Raw genomic sequence first — 23,756 nt, forward strand, 5'->3', positions numbered from 1 at the left:
CGATATGATTCAGTAGCGTCTGTCTGACTAAGCTCTCAGTCAGATATGCAGACATGGCCCGCGTACGGTTTCCTACAAGACGGTCCTGTCTGTTTCGCTCTGACAGGAGGCCGTGCATCATCTCTGCTCTTCTGATCCCTCAGTTCACAGATTTTATGTCCCCCGGGGGTTTCCTGTTAAACACAGGCACGGCGTTTCGAATGGCCGGCGCAGATGGCAATGTCAGAATGTAACACAAGTCGAGGAGCTGAACTCCTCTAACAAAGGAAACGGTGCCAAACACTTGATCTTTACAGAAGACCTCGGTCCACAAAGCCTTTGAACCAGAACCTGCGTATTCCTCTTACAGGAAACACTTTTATCTCAGTCAGAAATATGAACTAATGCTCATCCTCTCCCCCACCTCCTTTGGGCATTATTTTCCATGACTTCTTTTACAGCATGTGTCAAAGCTGACTTCTTGCTAACCTTTAGAGTCTTGACCACGGCAATAAACCCGTTACAGATTCATGTCTCCTCATGCCGTCCCTTGTCATCCCCGCCCTTAATCTTTACAGTGTGCCCCTCTCTCCCTGTGCAGACATATAAGTATGCATCCAGCTTGGATGTAGGGGATATGTGACACAGTTGTATAAGGAGAAATATGAGGTTGTTGGGGAGATCCTATAACCAGTGTTTTATTGGTCATCGGAAGGGGGAGAGTGCTCTCTTGGTGGAGAGGTCATAAATGTGCTATATCAATATTCACAATGCCTTCATTGACTTCACCATTCCGCCACTTGTTGTCGTTCATGATCTTCTATTGTAAAAATTAGTATGGATATATATATATATACAGTATATATATAATGCAGCTGCTCCTCCGTGCGTAGGAATTGCTATTTTTATTTGTACCTGCGCTCCTCCTGAAGGATGTGCTGGGTTTACACAGGGAAAACAAGACCAAAACAGTCATTTGTTCAGCTGTCGTCGCAAACCGTTGTAGCAGATTGGATTCATTCACAACATTTTCATCTCAACAATTACAGACTTGTTTAATTGTAGACCTGTCGGTTGTTTGGGAATTGTATTTTTGGCCTGATTCCAGAGTGTGTGCCTGGTGCTCCAGCTCCTTTGGTGTGTGTGTGTGTGTGTGTGTGTGTGTGTGTGTGTGTGTGTGTGTGTGTGTGTGTGTGTGTGTGTGTGTGTGTGTGTGTGTGCGTGTGTGTGCGCGTGTGTGCGCGTGTGCGTGTGTGCGTTAAGCAGATGCAGCCCTCTGCCACTTGCCTCAGGTGTCTGAGAGTGTTTCCACCACTTCCTCTCTCTTTCATCCATCGCCAATTCTCCTGCCAGGTGCAATGACTCAAATAGATACAATGTGCGCTCATGCTTTAATACTTTTCTAGCGTCGGCTCGCACGGTCCCATTAGTACAAAGACAAACTCAAAGACAAATACAGGCACACCTGCATCTGTTATATGTTAAAATGGGACTCTGTTAGAAGTTTACTGTGCCGTGGTATTCAGTGTGTTGTGCTGTTCTGCGGCTCGGCTTTAGACTAGATGATATTTTAGAAAACAAATAGCTCAGATGAGACATTTTTTTCTTTTTTTATCAATTGAATTTATTTGACGAACAGCATAAAGAACAGTCCTGAAACTGGACCTCGGCTGACAAACAACCGCAGCTCCTGTAATTCAAATGAGGCAAACCTGCTGAGGTGAGGCTTTCCAGTTCCAGTTCTGCAAACTGGCTTGATTGGAAGAATTTCATCAGTTGTTCAAATACGAGGGAGGCCAATCAGGACCGAGTCCAGCTTTGATGCTCTGATTGGATGCAGAAAGAGGCATGTGGATTCTTGGAAATGTACTCCAAATTGAACGGCACAAGCAAACCCAAATGTCCTCGCCGAGTATGCGCGACGAGGAAAGACAAGCTTCTTTTGTTGTTGTTGAATGTTACATGGGATACATTATTCAAGTGTTTTTGAATTAAGATTATTATTTTGTATCGTTGCTTTGGAAAATTGCCTCTCTCAGATTTTAGGGGGAAAAAATGAATTCCCTGCAACCTTGTACAGCAGAAATTAAATTTATCAGAAAAGAATGAACATGAATGTTGGTTTATTTAAGTGTTTTTTTCAGCAAAGGATTTTTTTTACATGGTCTGCACTTTTGGTTTTAACAAGGCCATGCCAGTTACAGGTGGAGATTGGATGATAGCATCTGCTATGTTGAGGAGGAAAAAAACGCTTCTGATACTAATAAAAAAAATTCTAGAAACCACACAGAGACTGACAGAAGGTGACGAGGAGCTCGCTTCAATTGCCACAGCACCTCCCCAAAAAAATATAAAACCCCGTCTTGGTCGATGATGTGTTAGAGATGTTGTCGTTCTTTTTGAGGTTGTTGGAGATTTTATCCCTGGAAACAGGAACATCTTAGCCACGCTCGGAGCGCCGCGGCTTATTTCCCGGTGATGTTTCCGGGGGGAGATGTGCAGGCAGGTCCCAGCATAAAATAATGTTTATCTCAATCATTTTGAGGCTGTTGAGCTCCAAGTTGTTGTTGGCACGCTGTGACTCCAGATGGGTCACCTCTCTCATGGTAAATGGACTAATTATTCTTGGTGAGCTCGGCCATCAGAATGGCGTCCTCTGCATATTTGAACAGGAAACACTTAAGATGTTTTATATTCCTTTATGTTTTAAAGCCTTGGGATGCTGAGCTGAATGATTAATTATTTATTTTTCCACTAAAGAAGAGATGCAACTATCACCGGGACTGTACCGTAATTAGCACTGTTTTTATTTTCCCGGGTTAAACCACCACCAAGAAACTTCTGAATAATATGGGGAATTTGCTGTGAGCGCAGCCAGGAGGATTATCTGGGGCTCCTGTTGCATTTTTTTCTCCAGTGCAGCAGTGTTTGTGCTTCTGTATGCTAAATACCACGTGGATGTCAGAGTTCAAACAAAGATGTTGTGAACTTACAGACTCACCCTCCCATTTAGCGGTGGCGGCGTTCCACAGGGGCACGTCGTGACTTCAGAGATTGGAGGCTTTAGCGTTTGCAGCTTCTTGCTCAGGAAGAGAATTGCTCGTAGCCCATAAATATTAATTGAATTGGCCTAGGCTGCAGGAATAACTTATGCAAATTCATAAATTGAGGGCTATTCACCTCAAAGCAATTTGTTGATGAGGTAAGTGGCGATTCAGGTCCTCGCACACTGAGAGCGGTGAAGAGGGGAAGGCCCTTGGTGGTTCTGCGGTGTGGCTGATACACAAGAGCCCGCCACCACGCACGGTGAAACTTTGTGAAGCTTTGGAGAATCTCTGGACTAACTATGTTAATGAATAGATCACAATCAGGAACTGAGCTGGTGGTTTAAGACTCACAAGGACGACATTTGCAGGTTAGAGTGAAATATCTTCACAGCTATTGGATGAAATTGAGTGAAATTTGCAACATATATTCATTGTCCCTAGTGGATATACGTGGGTGATGACTGACCTTCCATCTGACACCATCATTGGATAAAAGTTTGACACCAAATACCTGCAGGACAAAATTACATTTACATCAACCTCAGCTGTACTAATTAGCAGCTGTTAGCTGCTTACAGGCTACATGGTTAAACTGGTCAATATTACCTGCTGTATCAGTGGTGGGGCTGGACCAAAATCTTCTATCACAATATAGGTCATTTCATTCTTCGATAAGGATGTACACTGTTGCCCATAATGTTGGGATGTCTTTTTTTTCCAGACACAATCCTCTGTTTATTCCTATTTAAATGCATCAGCAATCACTTTTGTCTAGGTGCAATCATTACATGATGAGTTCTCATTACCCAGGAGAAAATGTATTCATGCTTTGTATTTGTTTGGTGCTATAAAAGACAAGACATTTGCAAATTATTCCAACTTCATGGGCAACCCTATATATCAGCATGTTTCAGATTATTCAGTACATCAATAGTCTTTTTTAAATAACCACATGGTGTTGAATACTCTATTGTACGACGCCGTATTAGGGCCACTGTAGAAAAAAAAAGAGAAACAAAACGGTGCCAAGAGGTGGGCAATATTCTGAGAGAAAAACTCGCAAATTTGCCACTTTAAAACTAGCAAATTTGGGGCTTTTTTTCTCCAAATATTTTCCACCCCTCGGCTTTTAAACTAGCAAATTTGCTAGTTTTAAAGTCACAAATGTGCTAGTTTATTACGATGCTAAAAACCAGATATTATGCTAGCTAACTTCCCATGAATGTCGCTTTTATCTTTCTAATTAATCCATCCCAACGTGTGACAACGCTTTGCTAAGGTCCTTAGTGTGATGACTGTTGATGGTTATTGTTGGTTTATTTTATATGAGCCAAATTGTCATCTTATGGGTGTTTGTTGATCGGGTGGTTGGGCTAAGATGCTAGCGGTAGCTTTCACTTGTTGTCATAGCAACCGCAAACATCCGACCTAATGCTAGCTGAGCCAAACCACCCGATCAACAAACTGCATGCCCTGAGTGTAAATTTTGAGAGCACTGTCTGTCATTCTGTGTGTCCTTTGAAAAAGCTTGATGTCTTGTCTTCTGCCAGTCAGCTTAGAGCGAGATTTTCTTTCATCATTAAACGGCTTCATTTTCCAAAATACCGAATGCTAATTTTGTAAATAGAGGCTTTTTGGGGTAAAATATTGTGCCACCTTTTACTCTTTAAGTAATTCCATAACCTGCTTAAAATGCTTGCTGCCAATCATTTCTTTAAGAGTCGGTGTCACTTTCTTTCCTTTTTTTTTTTTTTTTTTTTTTTTCTGGCAGAGGGTGTTTCACTTCAGGTTAATGCTCCATGTCCTCAGTTGATCCTGGCAATTTAGGACACAGCACAGCACACAGTGTCTCCTAAAGCTTCTGGAGCATTTCCTCAGTTAAAAGCCGACGACGTGTTCGTCTCAAAATGGAGATATTTACAAAGTAAGCAGTTTAAAAGGTTTGTATTTAAACGGAGGAGGAACGTCTCCAGTGTTGGAGACTCATTCGACTATTTTTAGATAATTGTGTGTTCATTATTGGCAGATTATGTGAAGTTGCAGATTTGTGTCTGTCTGTGTTGCCAGTGAATTTGTACATCCGTACTGAGATTTCCACCAATCTGGTTGGAGACGGAGAAGAGATTCAGGACATTTTGAAAGCGTATCAATAGCATCAGGAAATCTCATTGATGTGGAAAATATGCGGAACAAGAGGGCACGGATCGGGCAGGTTTTCACACTGGGAGGTACCGTGAAGACTAGAGTATTCAGTGAGTCACGTCAGACCTGTCAAAGATATTGATGGACCAGTCAGCAATCATTTGTGTTGCCGGTGATGTTGCTGGTGTGTTTCACCTGCAACTGAAATGGATTCTGACACTTGGGGTGATGCTGGCTGAATGTATTGTGCAACCAGACATCATCACTCAATGTAAAATCTGCAATATTTGACTGGATTTCAAGGCTAAAGAGCACCTATTCATTTCATCTAAGGTCAGTGCTGTGTGTGTTGATGCCAAATATGGTCATCAGGAGGATTAAACAACACATCACACGCCTTCTTCCTTAACAAAGCTCAGAATGATACACTGTCCGTGGTAGCTTTCAATCTCACTTTTTGCTCTCCTTCACATTCGATACCCTCCCCGGCCCCCGCGTCCACCTCTCAAGTTATTCGCCGCAGTCAATATCCATCTCGCAGGGAGCGGGGAGCGTCGGAGAAAAAGTTCCTCCCGCAGATCAAATGGTCGGAAATCAAGATGCTTCCTCAGCGTGTTCTCCAGGCTGGTGACTTTGAAGGAGATTGGCTCTCTCGCTGTGCGCACAGGAACACCTCAGTTCCCCCCAAAAACAACAAGAACACAGTTTGATTGCATCCAATGCTGACACACTAAAGCAGGCTGCGCTGAATGAAAGCCAGACACAGTTTAGTTATCTAAGACAACGAGAGGAGTGCTGCAGCATCTCACCCTCTCGTTTCCTCCTCCTGCTGCGGCCGTCCGTCTCAATGAACTGTCTTACCCCCTTAAAAGACTCTCACTTTCCTCCCCTTCCTCTGTCGTATTCCTCCACATGCAGCCATGCTGTCCTCCCCGCCTTCTATTCGACTTGGAGAGTTCTACACTTTTTTTTTTCTCCCAGCATATCTCATCTGCTCGTCTGAAGTGAAAGCTTTGTGTCAATAGAATTTCTGCTCTCTTTGATAGAGTAGCCGTTTGTGTGCAGACACTGTAGCGCATTAATGGACAGCACTCCCCAAGGAAACATGATAGAGCAACAGGGTTCCTATGTATTGATTGGAATGACTTTGTCTGGCCTCTATCAGTGCTGTGTTTACACAAAAAACACACCCATCACTGAGCAGCCTTGGAAAAACTGAAATGTTAATCTGTTATTTTTTTTTTCTTTTTCTGCCTGCATCCAGCCATTGTGCTCTCCCACAGGCCTTTTGTGTTCAAGCGGCTTGATTGTGTCGTTGTGACGCTATTTGTTTATTTGTCATCCATTCCTCCGAAGCCCACACAGCTCTTTTTTTTGTGTGTTTCACAGCGATGCACCTTTTCGGCCTCAATTGGCAGCTCCAAGAGTTGGACAACCAACCGGCTTTTGAAAACGGAGGAGTTGGAAAGACGGGGCCCACTCAGTCGACCATAGTGACAGCTCTGGCTGCTGACGGTGAGCACATTGAAAAGACTGACATCTGAATAAACCCGCTAATTAGCATTCAAATCAGTGGAATGATACTGTTTATTCATGTGTTGGCTTTGTTTTTTGGTCAAGTTGATTGGTTTCCTTTCAAAAAAAAAAAAAAGGTTAAAGAAGACGAATTAATTAAATCAAGTGAAGGTTTAAAGGACAATTAAGCAACAGCAATCCATTCGGCCTCATGAATGATGCCCAGTAAGCCTTTACACTTTATTGAGATCTTTCACCCTTCTCAATATTAATGGACTGACTCCAGACAGATTTGTTCTACCTAATCACAATATTGTTTATTCAACAACAAGCAGGCGGGCCATCTCGGCTCACCTTTACAGCAAAAAAAAGACACCAAATTAATCTCCGAGCACATCGCACAGCGTTTAGAATGCACGGCCACGCGAGCATTAATTGAGTTGAGTAGGCCAGGCAAAAGCTCAATTGTTTAAACTCTGCGAGATTTAAATCCTCATAAGTACTGCTAATTAAGATAGCATGAGGCAGGTTTTGGACTGTTTAAAGGCAATCAATAGACGGCTATTATTCTCCCCGGAGGTAAACTTGGCTTCCAGTCTTCTCTTTGACTGAAGCTAAAGTGACAGGCAATGGCCTCATTACACACACAACACTGAGGGATGCAAATAATGGAGGTCTGGCACAAACAGATACACTCATGGTGTCGGTATACAACGGCCGACACAATGAAGACCTTTCTGACAAGAGGGGGTGAGCAAAGGCTGAGTTGTTACAATGTACGGGGGCAACACGGCATCGTCAACCCAACAAGTTACAAGTCATCGCCGCTGTAAATTGTGAAGAGTGTGTCTGCGTTCCTCTCACAATGGAGCTCTGAGCGGCGAGGACATTAAAAAGCCTCGCACATTTCTCTTCCTCACAATGATATCTGTTTGTGTAATTGCACATAACACACTGCAGTTCTTCATGCGAGCATGAGTCATATTAAAAGTGACCAACTCTCCATCTTTGGAGCTTTAAGGACACAGTTTAAGGACACCGTTCGCAAAACTGTTTTGATTTGCTGTTATTGCTCTGGGAAGGTAGCGCTCAGTATATCTGACAGATTCCATTTAGACCTTATCTGCGATGAGGCCTTACTCTATGAGTCATCGGGACCAGAGAAAAAGATGGGAGATGTGGCCTGTTAGAGTCTTATAAAAGCCAATTATATCTGGTCATTTTTTTTTTTTTTTTTTTTTTTTTCGTGAGCAGTGCATCATGTACCGCAGGGAACCATTACTTTTAATCCTGTCTTGCTCGGTCACTGTTCACTTGGAAAAAATATGACTGTCTTATTGTTTAGTCACTGCTTGAATAAAAGGAATACGATTTCACCGGATAGCAAAAGATAGAATGCAACCTTTGGCGCTATCCAGAGATCAAAGAGACGGGGGGAAAAAACAAGGTGGTATTTTAGATGTGAAGGTTTTCTTCTGACGGCATGAAAGGCTCTGTGAAGATTTATACCGTATCACATCAACTGTGCTATTTTGATTCCCTAACACTTTACGTAACCCGGGTGGGGGCCCGTGTTTCTGTCTCCTAGGACGCACTAGCGTGCTTCATCAGGAGAACAACTCCATCGATACGGGACAGGTGGACATAGGGAGGCGGGTGGGTCAGGGCGTCCCCCCGGGGGTGTTCTGGCGTTCTCAGCTCAGCATGGACCAACCGCGGTTCCTGAAGTTCAACATCTCGGTACAGAAGAACGCACTGATCGGAGTCTATGGACGAAAGGGCCTCGCACCATCTCACACCCAGGTAAAGCCTTCTTTTCATACTGCTCTGGAGTCAGATTCATTGCACTGGCACCTTGTGACTATTAACAGTGCAACTACGTACATTTTGAAAGAAAAAAATAGCATTATTGAGCTTTTTTCACTTAATTAGATACACTCACTGAAACTGAAAACTTGGTTTGACCAGTTATAAAGCGGCCAATGATAAACTTGGATCCCTCTTGCTGTCTAGCTGGACATTTCTGGGTCAGTTCTCTGTGGGATAATCACCACAAATGAGCCTTTTCACTTTGAAAGTAAACGTGTGATCGGTTGGTAAAATGAGAAATTGATTATAGCAGCTTTGAGGGTGTAAAAAGGCCACTTGACTGCATTTTCAGGTTCATACGTTTGTACTTTCTACTAGAGCATATATACAACACAGTCATTTTCTCTTCCTCTGTCTGAAACAAAAGCCCATTCTGCTCTGATTAGCTCGCAAGAAATACATGGCGCACCTTTGCAAAGGTAGTCCTCACGTTTTCTGATCCAGGCAGCCCACAGAAAACCTCACTGGGTTGTTATTTCACAGTTTGTGTGTTGGAAGGCACTCAAGAACCCACAATGTACGTGCACAAGCACTGAAAAGGGGAGATTTTCACAATATGTCCCTATGACGAACCCTGTTTAAGTTAATAAAACAAACTGTATCAAACAATATGTATATAGTTTAGTAGGATTCTTGTTCTGACCTTATTCATATTCCTGACATGAATGCATTTGCAAATTAGAACCGGGGCAGTAGTTTAGTGCCAGCGCTCTCCTCTCAGCGTTGATTCGCCCCCATCAGCCCGCACGTCTTTCGCTTCCACTAAGCATCTACCATTTGGAAATTGAAGTGTTTCCAACATGTCCGATGTGTCACTTGAATGACATTTCTGGGCATCCTAATGTCCGACGTCTGCTGATGGTGATGGAAGCACTCAGACAATAGCTATTTTCCACCACACTTGACTGCAAAAGCTCTTAGCCTCACCTTGTTGACATTCTCTTTTTAGTAAAAGACGGGCTTCACTCAAGTGTGGACAGTTAGGGCCACTCTTTGATGGAAGGAAAAGTCGGACGTGAGTGACAACAAGTGAGCCGGGTTGGATTGTCAAGGTGAAAAAAAAAGAAAGCCCAACAAAATCAAAGCCCAAAGGGTACTAATTAACAAAATGCTGCTCGCCGTCTCCGCCAATTGTTGCACAGACACTCAAGCTCGTCAATGTTGGACACTGTGTCCATTGTGGCCACTTCTAAATTACATACTGTTCAGGGATCAGGGAGCCACAAATCAATGCATTTACTTAACTGAGCATGAAAGACCCCAATGAGAGATATCGACTGTTGGTTGCATTCACAGCCCGGGAGACAAGACAACATTTAAGTGCAACAGCCTCTCCACCATTCTCAAACGCGGACTTCCTCCACCTGCTATCGAGCGTCTGTCTGCGCCGACACAAACCAAACAAGTCTGACGAGACAAACTTTTGTGGTTTGTTTCTGAAGAATCGGCGCTTCGTTTCTTATCCAGAGTGCCAGAGTTCAGTCAATCCAAAGTGTGAAGAATTAGCAGGCTGGAAGCGTCGCCCGTCTGTCCGCGGGGCATCGCCGCTCGGTCTCCTGCCTCTTGTTCACTTGTATTGTTGGATTGAGATGAGTTGGGGAGCTTTTACATCGGCTAATCGAGATGTATGCACTTGGCCGGGAGGTTTTTGGGGCTCGTGGGATGAACTGTTATATTACTTCCCCCCTCAAGCCGACAACACAAAGAAGTCAACTTCCGCCAGGTTAATATCCCTCCCCTGGCCCCCCGTCTCTACTCAAAAGGGTTTAAATCACAGTGTTGACTCCACCTGCCCCTCGCTTAATGCTCTCTTTCTGATCGTTTGTAAGTCAACGGAGAGGTTGCTCGGGTCCGTGTTTGTGTTTCCTGAACATTAAATCCCGTTTTAATGCATTTTTCTCGTCCCTTTCTTTCGGAAGCCCATTGTGTCTCGATGAGGCTGGATGTTGCACAAGCACTGATTTAATGCAGCAATAATTAATTTTTGGCCACTAGGCAGAGAGGAACTCAGTAACAAGATGACAGATGTAAGGCGCTGACTTACAACCAGCTTATTAAGTTGTTTTGCCTAAAGTATCACCCGGCAGTCGCCGACTTCCACATCAAACAGGAGCGGAGCAGCGCCGGCATTCATTTTGGAATTGTGTTTCTGGTGACGAACGTCACTCCAACACGTTCTCTTCTTTAAGCTCTCGGTTTGACTCCAGCAAATCTTGAGGAAAAACATCTGGTTCCTAGGCGACATGAATTTAGCCGGTTGCTAAATATAATGTAATTTGGTGCTATACAGGCAATGCGCTGGGGGTTGATTGAGGTTAGCACTTTTTTGTTGTTGCTTAAAACCGTTTTCTGCTGCTTCTGGAAATTGGTCATATGGTGAGGGGTTGTTTTGATTTCACTGCGGGCGATAAAACAAATGAAATGAGATGTAAGAGGCAAAAAATCTCAATAGCACTGCAGACTTAGGCTGAAATCAGGTTTGAGTTCACAGTTATGTTTAGACATACAGGAGGAATTGATGAATTTATTAGAATCAAAATAAATGCAGCTTTGATAGTATTACATATTTTTTTGTTTAGGGCTCATTATCTATTTCCTCAAATTAAAAACACCAACACTTCTGGACTTTTCCCATATTTTATGACTTGATACCAGTCTGCAACAAAATTAGGCATTTTGCTATTTTCATTACTGGACTTTCATCACTATACACGTCTTATAAAAATGTAGTATTTTTAAAGTGTATTTTAAATTAAAATGATATCCTCGTTGTAAAAAAATCCCAACTGTGTGTCAGTCTAGAATCAATAGCTTAGCAGCTCATCAAAGCTCCCTTCAAACAGCCTCATCGTTGGATTTGAATCCAAGCTCTTCTGAAAACAAGTTACAGTGCCAAAGTGAACGCATCACACTCCAAGCAGCCCGCAGACTCCTCCAGCCCGAGTCTCCACTTTAGGCTCGGTACATCTGCGTAGCTAACAACGCCTTAGCCAGGGGATCTGTCTGCATCTGCTGTGCTCCTCCGCAGCCTATTGCCTCTGTTTGACTGCTGATACGTGTTACGCTGGTTCCTGCTGCAGTGCTCTGTAGCCTCCAGCCCCCGTCAGAATGAGGTTCAGGTGTCGAGCAGGTGCAGCGAGAGCAGATGCGCCGCTTTACCTCGCTTCACTTGGCAGGGATGTCTCGTTACTCCTTGTTTGCCCCGTGAATCAGTGTTTGCTTGAAAATAATATGGACCGTTATGCTGCAATTCCAACAGACAGTATATGGCAAAGAAGAATAAGCCCGTGGTATATGCATGTTATATTTATTTTTATATACACTGTACACAGAACATCCGGTAGTTTCTCAAAATAAAATTCTGACTTTACCATAGAGGACGTGTTTGCGTTAAAATATGTTATATATTCAGATGGGATTTCTTTATTCTACCAGGATAATACACTTGGAAACATTACTGCCTGTTCCAGGAAATCCTTGGCTCAAATATTATAAACAAACTCTAAAATGATTAAAACATACCAAACAATATTAACAGTCACAGAAGAAAGCTTTCACTTTGTTTGTATTTTGTGCGGGAACATTAGCAATGAATAACTCATAATTTGAAGTAAATTTGTCCAGACAGCACGTTATCCGCGTTCATTTAACCAATTCCAATAAGCACATTGCCAGAGTCTCTTTAAGAGCACTCCTGTCAGATTTAACAATATATTTCTGAACGTTTTCCAGCATTAGCCCCGGAGCATATCTGCTCCATCAGCACACAAACAACTCTCCAAACAACATCCATAAACTGCCAGCTGATTGCCACTGAAAAATCAACATTCACTAAACTCCAATATGTGCCTGGTTGTGTCTTGCGCTGCAACTTTGAAGAGTTCCTCTCACGCTGTTAGGGAAAATCACACAAAGCATCTAACAGAAGAAAATATTAACTTTTTGAACCCTCTTGCATCTTAAGTGCCTGAATTAATTATAGCGATGTTTAAAGAATAACGTGCATCTGTGGGGATCTGCTCTGGTGTTGCAGTACGACTTTGTGGAGCTATTGGACGGCAGCCGGCTTATCGCCAAAGAGCACCGGGCCCAGAGTGAACCAGAGACCAGAGCCCGGCTGGATCATCCGGTCGCCCTCCATCAAGCCGGATTCATCCAGTACCTGGACTCGGGGGTGTGGCACCTGGCGTTTTACAACGATGGACGGAACGTGGAGACAGTGACCTATAACACCATCTTCCAGGGTGTGTGGAGACACATCTGCTGCGCTGGCTAACGAGTGTGATTGGAATGATGTGTAATGACTTGTTTGGAAGAGTTTCTTTAACAGCTGCAGCCTGCATGAGCAAACAGTTAGGTTGTTAGCGGCTTTTGTTAAAACTTTTGAGCCACCTAGGAGGCAGATCTAAGTTTACATCGGAGGGTAGTGGATTATAGCACCCAACACTATAATACAAGAACGCATTGATCGTTCCCTCCTAACAACCTCTTCAGCATTCTGAAGTCTGTGAAATTTCCTGGCGGGTTTTGAGCTAGGAAAAACACTAAGGTTGAGTTAACGTTTTTCTATTTCCTGCGGGAAGTTCCATTGATCCCACTGTACAAATATGAAGGTATGGATGTGTGAGGTCAAAATTGCCTGGATTCTGAGGCCGGCTCGATGAACATCCAATACAAGTCAGAGTAATAACAAAAAAGTTTGCCCTCTTAACGCCGATCAAAATAAGGGGCCCCTGGTCTTTTGGGGGGTTGTCGTTCATGAGCGATGGTCTGTTGAATGAACACAAGATCTGTTGGTAGGATGTGTCAGATTAACTTCAACTCAGAGAGGATTTGAGCTATAAACACTCAGGAGATGGCTTGGCTTGGGCATGATCAGTCATTCAAGAGGTTGGGGGGTGGGGGGGTGCAGCAGAGGGGACCGGAGGAAAGCAAAAATGTGTCAAGAAAATGGAATTATTTGGTCTCATTTAAAATGCCTATGTGGTTTTTACTCAACGTGGCTTAGAGGAGGAAGAGTCGGGCTGCAGCGAACATGTTATGGAGGCTTAGACATTAGTGGGACACGGACAGATAGCTGTGAATGTTCGCCATGCCTGATACGAGCGCTGCAGATAAGGGATGCTATAAAATCCCAGATTCATTCACGAGAAAGAAGAAAAAGTTAAGATCCCGGTTGTCTCGCAATATTTCTTAAACTGTGTAGTTGTCAAGCGTTATATTAAGGTGGGATTTCATATTTGCTGTAATATGACAGTCCGATGAGTTATTAATAGTTGAACTTGCTCGCTGCTGTTTCCCACAGAGTCTGTCACCGAGTGCACACACAACTGTTACGGGAACGGGGAGTGTGTGGCGGGATCGTGCCACTGCTTCGCAGGATTCATCGGGCCGTACTGTTCCAGAGGTAATTAAGCTCATATATCACTTGTATTCCTTTCAGCTCATTATTTAAAGGCACAGTTATTACCAATTTTATTACTTTTAAAAAAAAATGTATTTACATCTCGTGGTATTATTATCATCATTATTTTGTATGTCTGCTTTCATTCCAACACTGACTGGTGCTCAAAGCATTGAAAAAAAAAACGCATCAAAAGCAAAGCTTCATATATGGCGTCTCAAATGCTATAGCACAGAGATCTTCAACACGTAGTCCGGGACCCCTAGGGGGTCCCCAGAGTTACTGCAGGGGGTCCCGAAATGATTTGATCCCAAACTGTCTTTCTTCCAAAAATTCAAATATGTCCAAAAATACACGTTAACATGAATACAACCTATAATCAAGCAAATAAAAATAAAAATCCTTTTTGTTAAATGTTCTGAAATTGTGATGTAGAAATGCCAATATAGAATTAGCCCGGTTTAATAAGCAACACAATTGTATATGATATGCAATAAGGGGTCCCTCCAGTGTCACTATCAGCAAATCGGAGTCCTTGGCCTGAAAATATTGAAGACCTCTGGTAAAGCTCATCGATATAAAGGGCAGTATTAGCTGATTGCATATATATTGACATGTATCAGGGGAAGTAACAACAAATGCCCTGACATGAGTAATCCAGATGTTTTACCCAACTAGTTTCATTGAAACGACACTGTTGCCCATAAAGTTGGAATATTTTGTTTTCAGACACAATCCTTTGTTTATTCCTATTTAAATGCATCAGTAAACACTTTTGACCCGGTCCAATGATTACATTACGAGTCCCAATTACCGGGTGAAATCAATTCATGCATCAAATTTGTTTGGCGCTATAAAAGACATTATTCCAACTTTATGGCCGACCCTGTACTTTAAAGCAGCAAAAAAAGCCCCTATGAAAACTATTCCACCATTTTTAATGCACTGAGCATCAATACATAAGTTCCTTCAAATCTCAGAGACAGAAATGTCCAAATCTGGGCAAAGCAAACTTGCCTGCATGTCTGAGTTTAAAGGAATAGATTGATATTACTGCGTATATGCTTATTTCCTTTTTCTTTGCCATAAGTTAGATGAGAAGATGGATACCACTCTCATGTCTGTGTGATATACATGGAGCTGTAACGTGTGATATTTAACCAGCAACTTCCTGGAGTCTCTCACTGGTTGCCAAGCAACTGGTCTCAAGAAATAGTCCGACATATTATGCCTTGGTTTTTTGTTTTTTTATATATATATACAGATTAAAGAAGCCAGTATGAGATGTCAATAAGTGAGCTGTGTGGCAGATTGTGTTACCTTTCCTCTTTCCCATCTTTATGCTCAGGCTGCTGTCATCTCACTCCGGCTCACTCAGCATAAGGCTGGTGATGCACGCACTGACTTGATTATGATGCCTTCAGGCTCTATTCAGTAAAAAATTAGGTTTGAGTGAAGGCAGATCATAATGCCGTCATGATGTCTTCAAATGTAATCTTGTTAAATGTTGTCTTTGTGGAGGAACTGCTATAAATACAGTTGTTATTAAATAGACACTATAGAGGGAATCAAACCAAATAACAAAAATACAAACTTTCCTAATTATTTGATTTGTGTGTTTGTATACATATAACCACTATCGATGACAATAACAAAGTAAAAAAAAATATTTGGAATTTGAATTAGACTTTGTTATGGCTTACAATGACTGACATCATTCAGTGAGTCAGGAGCCTGGCTGTCAAATAGGAAATCGGCAAAACTGAGAACCAGTAGATGAGACTTCAGTCCAAGGAAACTAAATCATGTAACTCAGCGGGGGGGAAATGGTACTACTGTGGTGAAATAGTTCTAATTTTAAGTAGTATGTCTTTTATATTAAAAGAGATACCATTGAAGATCATTAAACATTATGTATAGCAAACCCTCTGATATAATTAGAGCCATTTCTTTCCACCTCTTGTCTCTTCAGCTGCCTGCCCGGTCCTCTGCAGCGGTAATGGCCAGTACACCAGGGGGCGCTGTCAGTGCTACAGCGGATGGAAGGGCACCGAGTGTGACGTTCCCGCCTCCCAGTGCATCGATCCTCAATGCGGTGGGCGCGGGCTGTGCGTGGCGGGCAACTGCGTGTGCAACAACGGCCACAAAGGGCCCAACTGTGAACAAGGTGAAAAAAAAGAGAAAAGACAACAGCGTCTTCCCATCGGACTGGATGCAACATATTTCTGTGTGAAGCTCAGGGGGAATCGACACAGTCCATTGGCGAAACAATCGGGTGTTTTCAACTCCGCCGAGCGGATAATGCTTTCGATGTTGTTATTGATATTGTTTGTATAAATTAACTCCCTCTTAGTGTTTGGACCACATGAGGGTACACGCTGGAACAGATTGTGCTCGGCCCGTTGATGCAGTCAGCCATCGGAATGCCCCGCCGTTGAAGACACCTGTTAAAGTCGATCAGTCAATAGCATCTGTTCCTGCGTTTATTGAGAGAGAGCGCCTCCTTCTGTCTTGACCTTTTTCACCTCCCCCTTTGACTTCAGTGCATTTAACTTTATCGATCCCCATGCGGACAAAAAGACAATTATCAGCTCAGATTTACACGCGCGGCTTGTTGACCTTGACGTAACAACAAAAAAGAAAAAAAGCCATTGAGTTTTTCTAAATGAGTAAATTGCGGTTTTCTTTGAGGTGAAGTGAAACGGGAAGGAAACATCTCTCGGTAGCATTTGTAGTCCCCGAGCTGGTGATGAATTGGTTCAGGTGAGTAATCAATAGCGCCGTCCAAGCAGATGTGGAAATGCACAGAGCAATCAGCCTCCAGAGGAAGCTCAATGACGCTGTGGCAAATTATCCCTATGGCTTGATTACGTTGGTCATAATTGCCAATTATTAACCTAGATCAGCAAGTTGATCTGCAAATTGTTAATAGTAATTGATTATATCTGTCTTGACACTAATTGTGCCCTTGTTCCTAGTGCCTATAATGGAGCATAATTATGCTGTCAGTATATTGGAAGTACCCTATAATATACTGTAGAGGAGCTAGTCGAACATAGGGCCACCACTAAACACTGCAAAGAATGTTCAGCCGTGGCTCAGCCGTCATCTGGCACTTCCCCTCTTAAAAAATGATTCGGCCTGGCCCGCAGAGGGAAAGTGGCCGAAGTAAATCATTTGGTTTGACATCTTGTCTAAAAGAGAGTTGTTGTCCTTCTCTTTTTAGTGGACTGCGTGGACCCGACGTGCTCCGGACACGGGGCCTGCCATCACGGCGAGTGCCACTGCAGCCCGGGCTGGGGAGGCATCAACTGTGAGATCCTGAAGAGCACTTGTCCGGAGCAGTGCTCCAGTCACGGCACCTTCAACACCGACTCGGGAACCTGCGTCTGCGAGGCCAACTGGACCGGGGCCGACTGCTCCATAGGTCAGAACACTTTGTGTTATTATTATGATACTGCATGTTTTGTACCAAACTCAAATATATAAAATCGCCAAGAAAAAGAAAGCAACAAATCACCACGTTTAAGTAGCTGGAATGATTATTTTAGATTTATATATATTTTTTCGATCGACTAATTGATTCATAATCTAATCGTTTAAGCCACTAATGTGATTAGAAGTATTCGCGTGGCATGCCGTCTTCATAGAAAATATCATCTTTTTTGAATATCTTCAAAGTCCACACACTTGTAAAGAATTAAATGGCGTATTAATCTATTTAGAGTTGTAATCTGCAAGGTCTTTCAATTCATTCATTCCTTCAGTCATTGATGGACGCCACGACTTGTCCGCTTCTAACAGATCCTTGCAAACAGTTCAATAACGCTTTTTTAAAGATGCTTTTTTTTTTGTAGATAATGTCTGAATTCCTCTTAAAAAAAATAATTGGCACCAAATTATTTTTGTATTTCCTCCAAATGAACTCCCTCTTGCTGTGCACAGACACTGCAGGTGTCCACCATAGCAGATGCACAAGCCTTCATTAACAAGCTGTATGTTTATATAAAGATCTCGCTCAATACATGTGGGTGTCATATTTAGAAACTGGGGGTGTAATTAATCACCTCTGTTTTTGAGATATCGGCTAGGAAATATTAGAGAACCTAAATGAATAAGTCACATTTTGAAATTAAACTCTTTGAATGATATTGATGGTCAAAACTCTATCTTTCAGCTTTCGCCCCATAAGGTGCAAATGAAGGAAACAACATTATTAATTGAAAAGTCAGGATTTGCTCCGAACATGATGAATGGGAGCCTGGCTGCAGTTTTTAATCTCATGAGCTATGCATGCAAGTTACATTACTGTCAGTGCTGTGTTTTATGAGCTCACAGCTCTGCTATATCACCTTCAGCAAAGTTTTACTTTGATGACATGAAATTAAAGCAGAACTATATATTTTCACTGATGCAAAACAGCCACAATGAATATACTTACAATGATGAGGGTGCAGACCTTTCATGATTACTTCTTCTTTTTTTGTTCTTCTGATGAATGATACCGCTCCCATTTAAGACCATTTTATGTTCTGATATAATAATAATACAATGTCATTACAATGCAAGTACACCCATTCGAATGGCAATGAACTTTTAAATGTTAAAGATAATCAGACATTGGAATTGAAAGGCGAAAAATCTACGAAAAGTATGAATAAAACATAAATATAATAAAACCGCTCAACCAAAATGATTAATATCAGTCGGAGTCTGTTAACAAAAGATATGTCTATGCAGTGCCCGGGTCTCATAATGGTAAAGAAAACCCTGCTGTTTATTCTGGCATCATGTTGGCTTAAACGTGTATTTTAACACAACGGGCAAAAATGATTCAAGGTCGTGTCCATATATTGTAGAATAAGTCAATAACTCTTAATATAAACTGTATCTAAAGCAACTTTATTAATCCATCCGTGTGAGAACAACATTTAATGCACCAACATGCTGAAATGTCTCAGTTCTTGAGAGGGAGAACGGAAACCTGGTGGAACTGCAGATAGCGAACCCATAACAACAGCTTTCATGGGTCTGAGGAGACAGATGTTGACATCAGATAGCCAGGAGTCATTCCTGCTTGGAAAGCGTTAACCGAAGGAAGGTCCGTGGGAAAGCTCCAGTCCGGACTGCTGCTCGTCTTTAGGTTCACCACAGAAGTCCAAGTCCGTGACTTTGTTAAATTCCTGTTACAAGAGCTCACAGATTGGTAGTTCGAACCCTCAATAAAACTGTTTCTTCGCGATTCGGATGAAATAAATCAAACTGTGAGTGCGATCACACCCTTAAAGTTTGGTAATCAACACTTGTGGCATGTGTTGATTTTCCAAACCGAGCATATGCTCACAACAAAGCCTCGACTCGGCGCTTTACTCCTGCGAGACCCAGCATGTGTTCTCTTTGAAATACCACACAAATGTGAGTTGTTTTAAAAATGACTTATAGATTTGTCCAAAAAAAAAACCCACCCCATTTGACGGCATGTTTTATAGCGGCGTCAGGTTTATTAGAGGAGAGGAGACAATGGCGTATTCCCATCTGCTCGCGGCAGAGCTTCTTCATTTGTTACCGCCTTTGTATTCAGAAGGCTCGGGCTCCTCGACACAGGTAGGTGACATGTTAGTTCAAAGGCTGGCTCCGCCCATCTGTTATCTGTGCACGAGAATCGGGTGATTTATGCGCCGTCTCCTTCAGAATAGACTCTGTGTGCAAAGAGGGAGAGAGGAGCAATGGCCACACCGAGTCAAACAATTAAAAGCAGAAATGGCTGTTTGTTTCTGTCAGTGTGAGGGAAAAAAGCTGCTGAACACATTCCTCCTGGCTGGAATTCAAGTGGAAATGAAATCATAAGGAGGCCGCTTGGTGCGTTGATAGATGCCTGTGCAGCCTGTTTGGAAGGCGCCCAGGACGAGTGATTGTTTTGTTGTGAGTTTTTTATTTTTATTTTCTCTCACCTTATTTTCTAAAGGCGGGTCATTTGTTATTCCGTTTAAAGGTTTACAAATTCCTGACACAATCCTCTCACTCAGCCAGATAACTTGGGCTTGTCAATACCACAGCTGACTGAACTGATGCGGTCCAGAGGACTACGGTTGAGCCACCTGGGTGGGTGGAGGGACTCCTTCTTAATTAATGTTGCGGTTCTTCTTCAATTAAATAAACTTTAATTAACAAGCGAGCAGCACGCATCGACCGCCCACAACCCCTATCCAGCTTCCAGTCAGGGGCATGTTAAAGGCAGATAAACACTTTTGGCCTAATGAAAAATTGATTGCATAGATTCTATGGGAAGGAGGTATCCCTTTGGAATCAAATGACTCCCCTCCAGAGGCACGCTTAATATTCTACAGTGTCGGCCCCCGACTTAATCAGAACCATCCAAGGTCTCTCAATCGAAGAAAAAACCCATTCAGAGAGCTGGATACGGACTGCTAAAAGAGTCTCAGTGAAGGGGAGTGTGTGTAAAGCAGTGAGGTAGATAAGCTTAAAAAATAAAATACATGAACCAAAATGAGTAGATATATTTTATCCGCAACTTCTTACATTTTTTAAGGTGGAATTATGTCTCTTGGCTTATTTGCTTTTCCTCCAGGCCATACCTAAGTTTTTTAAAAAAGTCACAAAACTTTTCGCTTACGGGGAGCTATATGCATTTCCTGGAGCATCGAGTCACTTAGAATTTGAGGGCATAGCTGAGCTACTTTCCTGCAGCACACTGACGGCTGCTGTCACCGCGGAGAAAGCTTTATGGCTCCTCCGTTCAAAAGCTTTGATAGAAGCTCTCGATTCCAGTAAATGAACATTTCTTATTCTCTCACAAGAGCAGCCACAGCTTGTTGAGGGTTAGCTTTCTGCCTGCTACAGGCTGATTTACTTACCACCCATGGATTCAATCACTTGGGCTCTACATCTCTGAAGATAACACGGCTTCATAACAGATGCTCTGCTGTTTCCGATGCGCCACACTCGAAGAAATCACGTTGATCTAACATCTATCGGAGTCCAGACGTAGAAACGCGCTCAAATCCATAACCCTCTACGCAGCCTGCCAACGCTCCACGCAGAAGCGTCTTCCACGATGTGTAAAACCTGAGAAGCGCTTGTTTTTAGAAGTGTTTAGATGCAAAACGTAATTGCAGCGATTTGCTGTTTTTGTGACTTTGGACTTTTTCCAGCAATGACAGGTTTTATTTTCTGCTTCTGTAAAGAAAAAAATAAAGTGTCCCATGAAATTACTGGAGTCTTTGATAAAGATGAGTTAAAGTGACTGCAGGAAGGAAAATTACAATAATAGCTGGCGTTGCTCTCGCATGGGCGTGGAAAGAATGGCTTTTTCTACCATTCCACTGTGTGACTCAATACTTATATCGTTTTTTGTGATAAGCTTTGATGTTATTTCAGATGGAACAAAAGCGGTTGTTACACTGATTTCAACCTGTTTGTTGATAAGCTAATTTAAGTCCTCAAGAGTTTTGGGCTGAGTGGATTTTTACATAAAATACTGGATCAGATATCATCCATCTGCCACGACAAAGGACACACGCACAGCGTCGCTTTTTTGCTCTTCTGTTTAAAGTTTTATCTCATTCAAACATGCTCTCATTATGTTTGCGTTGGTATTAATGCAAGCTGGCGCTGCTTTGTCGCCGTGCTGTATTGTGGTGAATGTGGTTTACAGATTAAATGTCAAGCACTGGGAATTTAAGGGACTTTATTATCACCGGAATCCATAAAAAGTTACAACACTGTAGATCAAGATTCATTTCATACTTTTTATTTTTAAGAGGAAGATTGATCGCCCTGTTTCTCTCTCAACTCTTCATTGTGTAATTTGGCAAAGAGGCAGCCAAATAAAAGTTGATTGCGGGTCCTGTTTCAATGTCGTATGTCAAATCATGTCCTGCTTTATGCACTTTTTTTTTCCCTTTGCTTTATGGAACTCAATTTGAGATTCGTAAAGCAATAGAAAGCAGTAAAGTCCTGAATTTCTTCCCCCGGTGTAAATGCTTCTTAACATTTCCTTTTATAGATGGCACTAATTATAAGCCTCTTCAGATGAAATATTTGCAGCATATCTTTTTCTCTCTCTTTTCCCTCACAATTCCAGGCTTTTCTAGGATCCATTTTTTAAGATTATGTCCTGTTTACAGTCAGACTCATTGGCCAGCTTTAACCAGCCGAGTCAACACTTTTTCAGCAAACATAGGGGAATTTTTCAGATGCATCGACACGACCACAGAATACCAAAATACATCAGAACGGAAGGAGACCCTTTTCACACAACAGCAGCTACATGAGTCTGTGGCTTTCTCTTTTTTTTGCAACAGAGGTGTGCGTGGTGGACTGCGGCCCCCACGGCTTGTGCATCAGCGGCGTGTGTCACTGCGAAGAAGGCTGGGCAGGACCAGAATGTGAGCAGAGGGACTGTCACCCACGCTGCATCGACCACGGAGTCTGCCGAGAGGGCAAGTGTGACTGCCATCAGGGCTGGACGGGGGAACATTGCACCATCGGTGAGCCACGGTGACACATGCAGGCGCCGCACACCTACACGCACTTGACAGAAGGGCACGAACTTCAGAGGAAACTCATTTATGGACAGGCTTAAAAGGGCAACTTTGGAGTGTGACTGTCGGTGTTTCCGGGTGAAAGCATCTCGGAAACGGATCAGGACACACGCGTGTTGCTGCCTGTATTCTAAACTTCTAAACCTTTGCATGACAAACTAGTGAGAAGTACTTTATAACGATCATCTGTGTTGAAAAATGTTATTTTTAGTGTTCGTTGCTTGTGATACAAATGTGTTTATTGCTGTTTTTACCACGTTCGCCACGGTGACTAATACTCGACATATTAACAGTTCAGTTGTTTCCATTTGTTTTGTTCTCAAATGCCAGTTGCTGCTTCTGGGAGCATCACCACCTGTTAAGCAGCGAGCTATTCTTAGTTAGAGCTGCTAAACACCAGACACATGCCGACACATATGACATCAGACACAATATTTATATCATTGTCTCAGATTGTTGAGTTTATTTGGAATGAAGCTGACAAATTCCCCCACTTAACAGCTTTATACGTCACTATTATTCTTTCTTTTCAAAACTTTTTCTTCCCTCCCCAACACCTCACCGCCACATCAACTTTGTAATTTCCCCATCATCCATTTAGATATTCCACCTTTTAGACTGCCGAAGTGATGGCCCTGTATTAGCAAGTCAAGGGCAGGTATGCAGGGAGACAGAAAGCCATCGGTAGGCCTCTTTGGAATATCATTTTTTCTGAAATGGCACCGCTTCACCTGGCATTAATGAGGATAATGAGTTCTGAGATGTCACTTCCTATTGACCCTCAACTCAAACTTCCTCGACACCTCACCCCCTGTCAAAGGTCCCGCAGTTAAACCCTGACACGCCGCGTCAAACAGCATTCCCCCAAGTGTCATCTCCAACCTCTCAATGACGACGTCCTCTCTGTGAAGCAAAGATCTGGCACTCCAAACCCATTGAACCCTAATTATGTATTTACAAGATTTCCCATCAGCGATCCCCGGTCCACGGCGTTGGGGGGGGAGGGGTGGAGTTGTCGGCGGGGTCACATTCCTGATCTTATTAATCTGTCCCTCCTCAGGGCTGATTGTGCACCATCCATTTCCCCTTTCTTCCCTCCTGTTTAAGGCTCCCGCCAGGAAAGTAACTCCTTGCTGTGGAAGCAGCAGCGATGAATAGGCAGTTACCTTTTTTTTTTTTTCTTGAAGAACCGGCAGCTTATTTTGTCTTTCAAACCCTGAATAACTGCCATTTGCA

General features: G+C 42.8%; 1 protein-coding gene across 4 annotated transcripts in view; it reads left to right on the forward strand.

Annotated features, from left to right (window-relative positions):
* Nucleotides 1-23,756, forward strand: part of LOC311013815 (teneurin-3) — a 126,700-nt gene that overhangs the window by 58,985 nt on the left and 43,959 nt on the right. For all 4 annotated transcript variants that reach the window (XM_084010035.1, XM_084010036.1, XM_084010037.1 and 1 more), the window contains 7 exons: nt 6,558-6,683; nt 8,272-8,486; nt 12,586-12,796; nt 13,858-13,959; nt 15,929-16,123; nt 17,183-17,383; nt 22,281-22,466. In XM_084010035.1, coding sequence (XP_083866161.1) covers nt 6,558-6,683; nt 8,272-8,486; nt 12,586-12,796; nt 13,858-13,959; nt 15,929-16,123; nt 17,183-17,383; nt 22,281-22,466 — 1,236 coding nt within the window. The remainder of the gene's footprint in view (nt 1-6,557; nt 6,684-8,271; nt 8,487-12,585; nt 12,797-13,857; nt 13,960-15,928; nt 16,124-17,182; nt 17,384-22,280; nt 22,467-23,756) is intronic.

Source organism: Eutrigla gurnardus (assembly GCF_963514095.1).
Source record: "Eutrigla gurnardus genome assembly, chromosome: 5".
Taxonomy (NCBI): domain Eukaryota; kingdom Metazoa; phylum Chordata; class Actinopteri; order Perciformes; family Triglidae; genus Eutrigla; species Eutrigla gurnardus.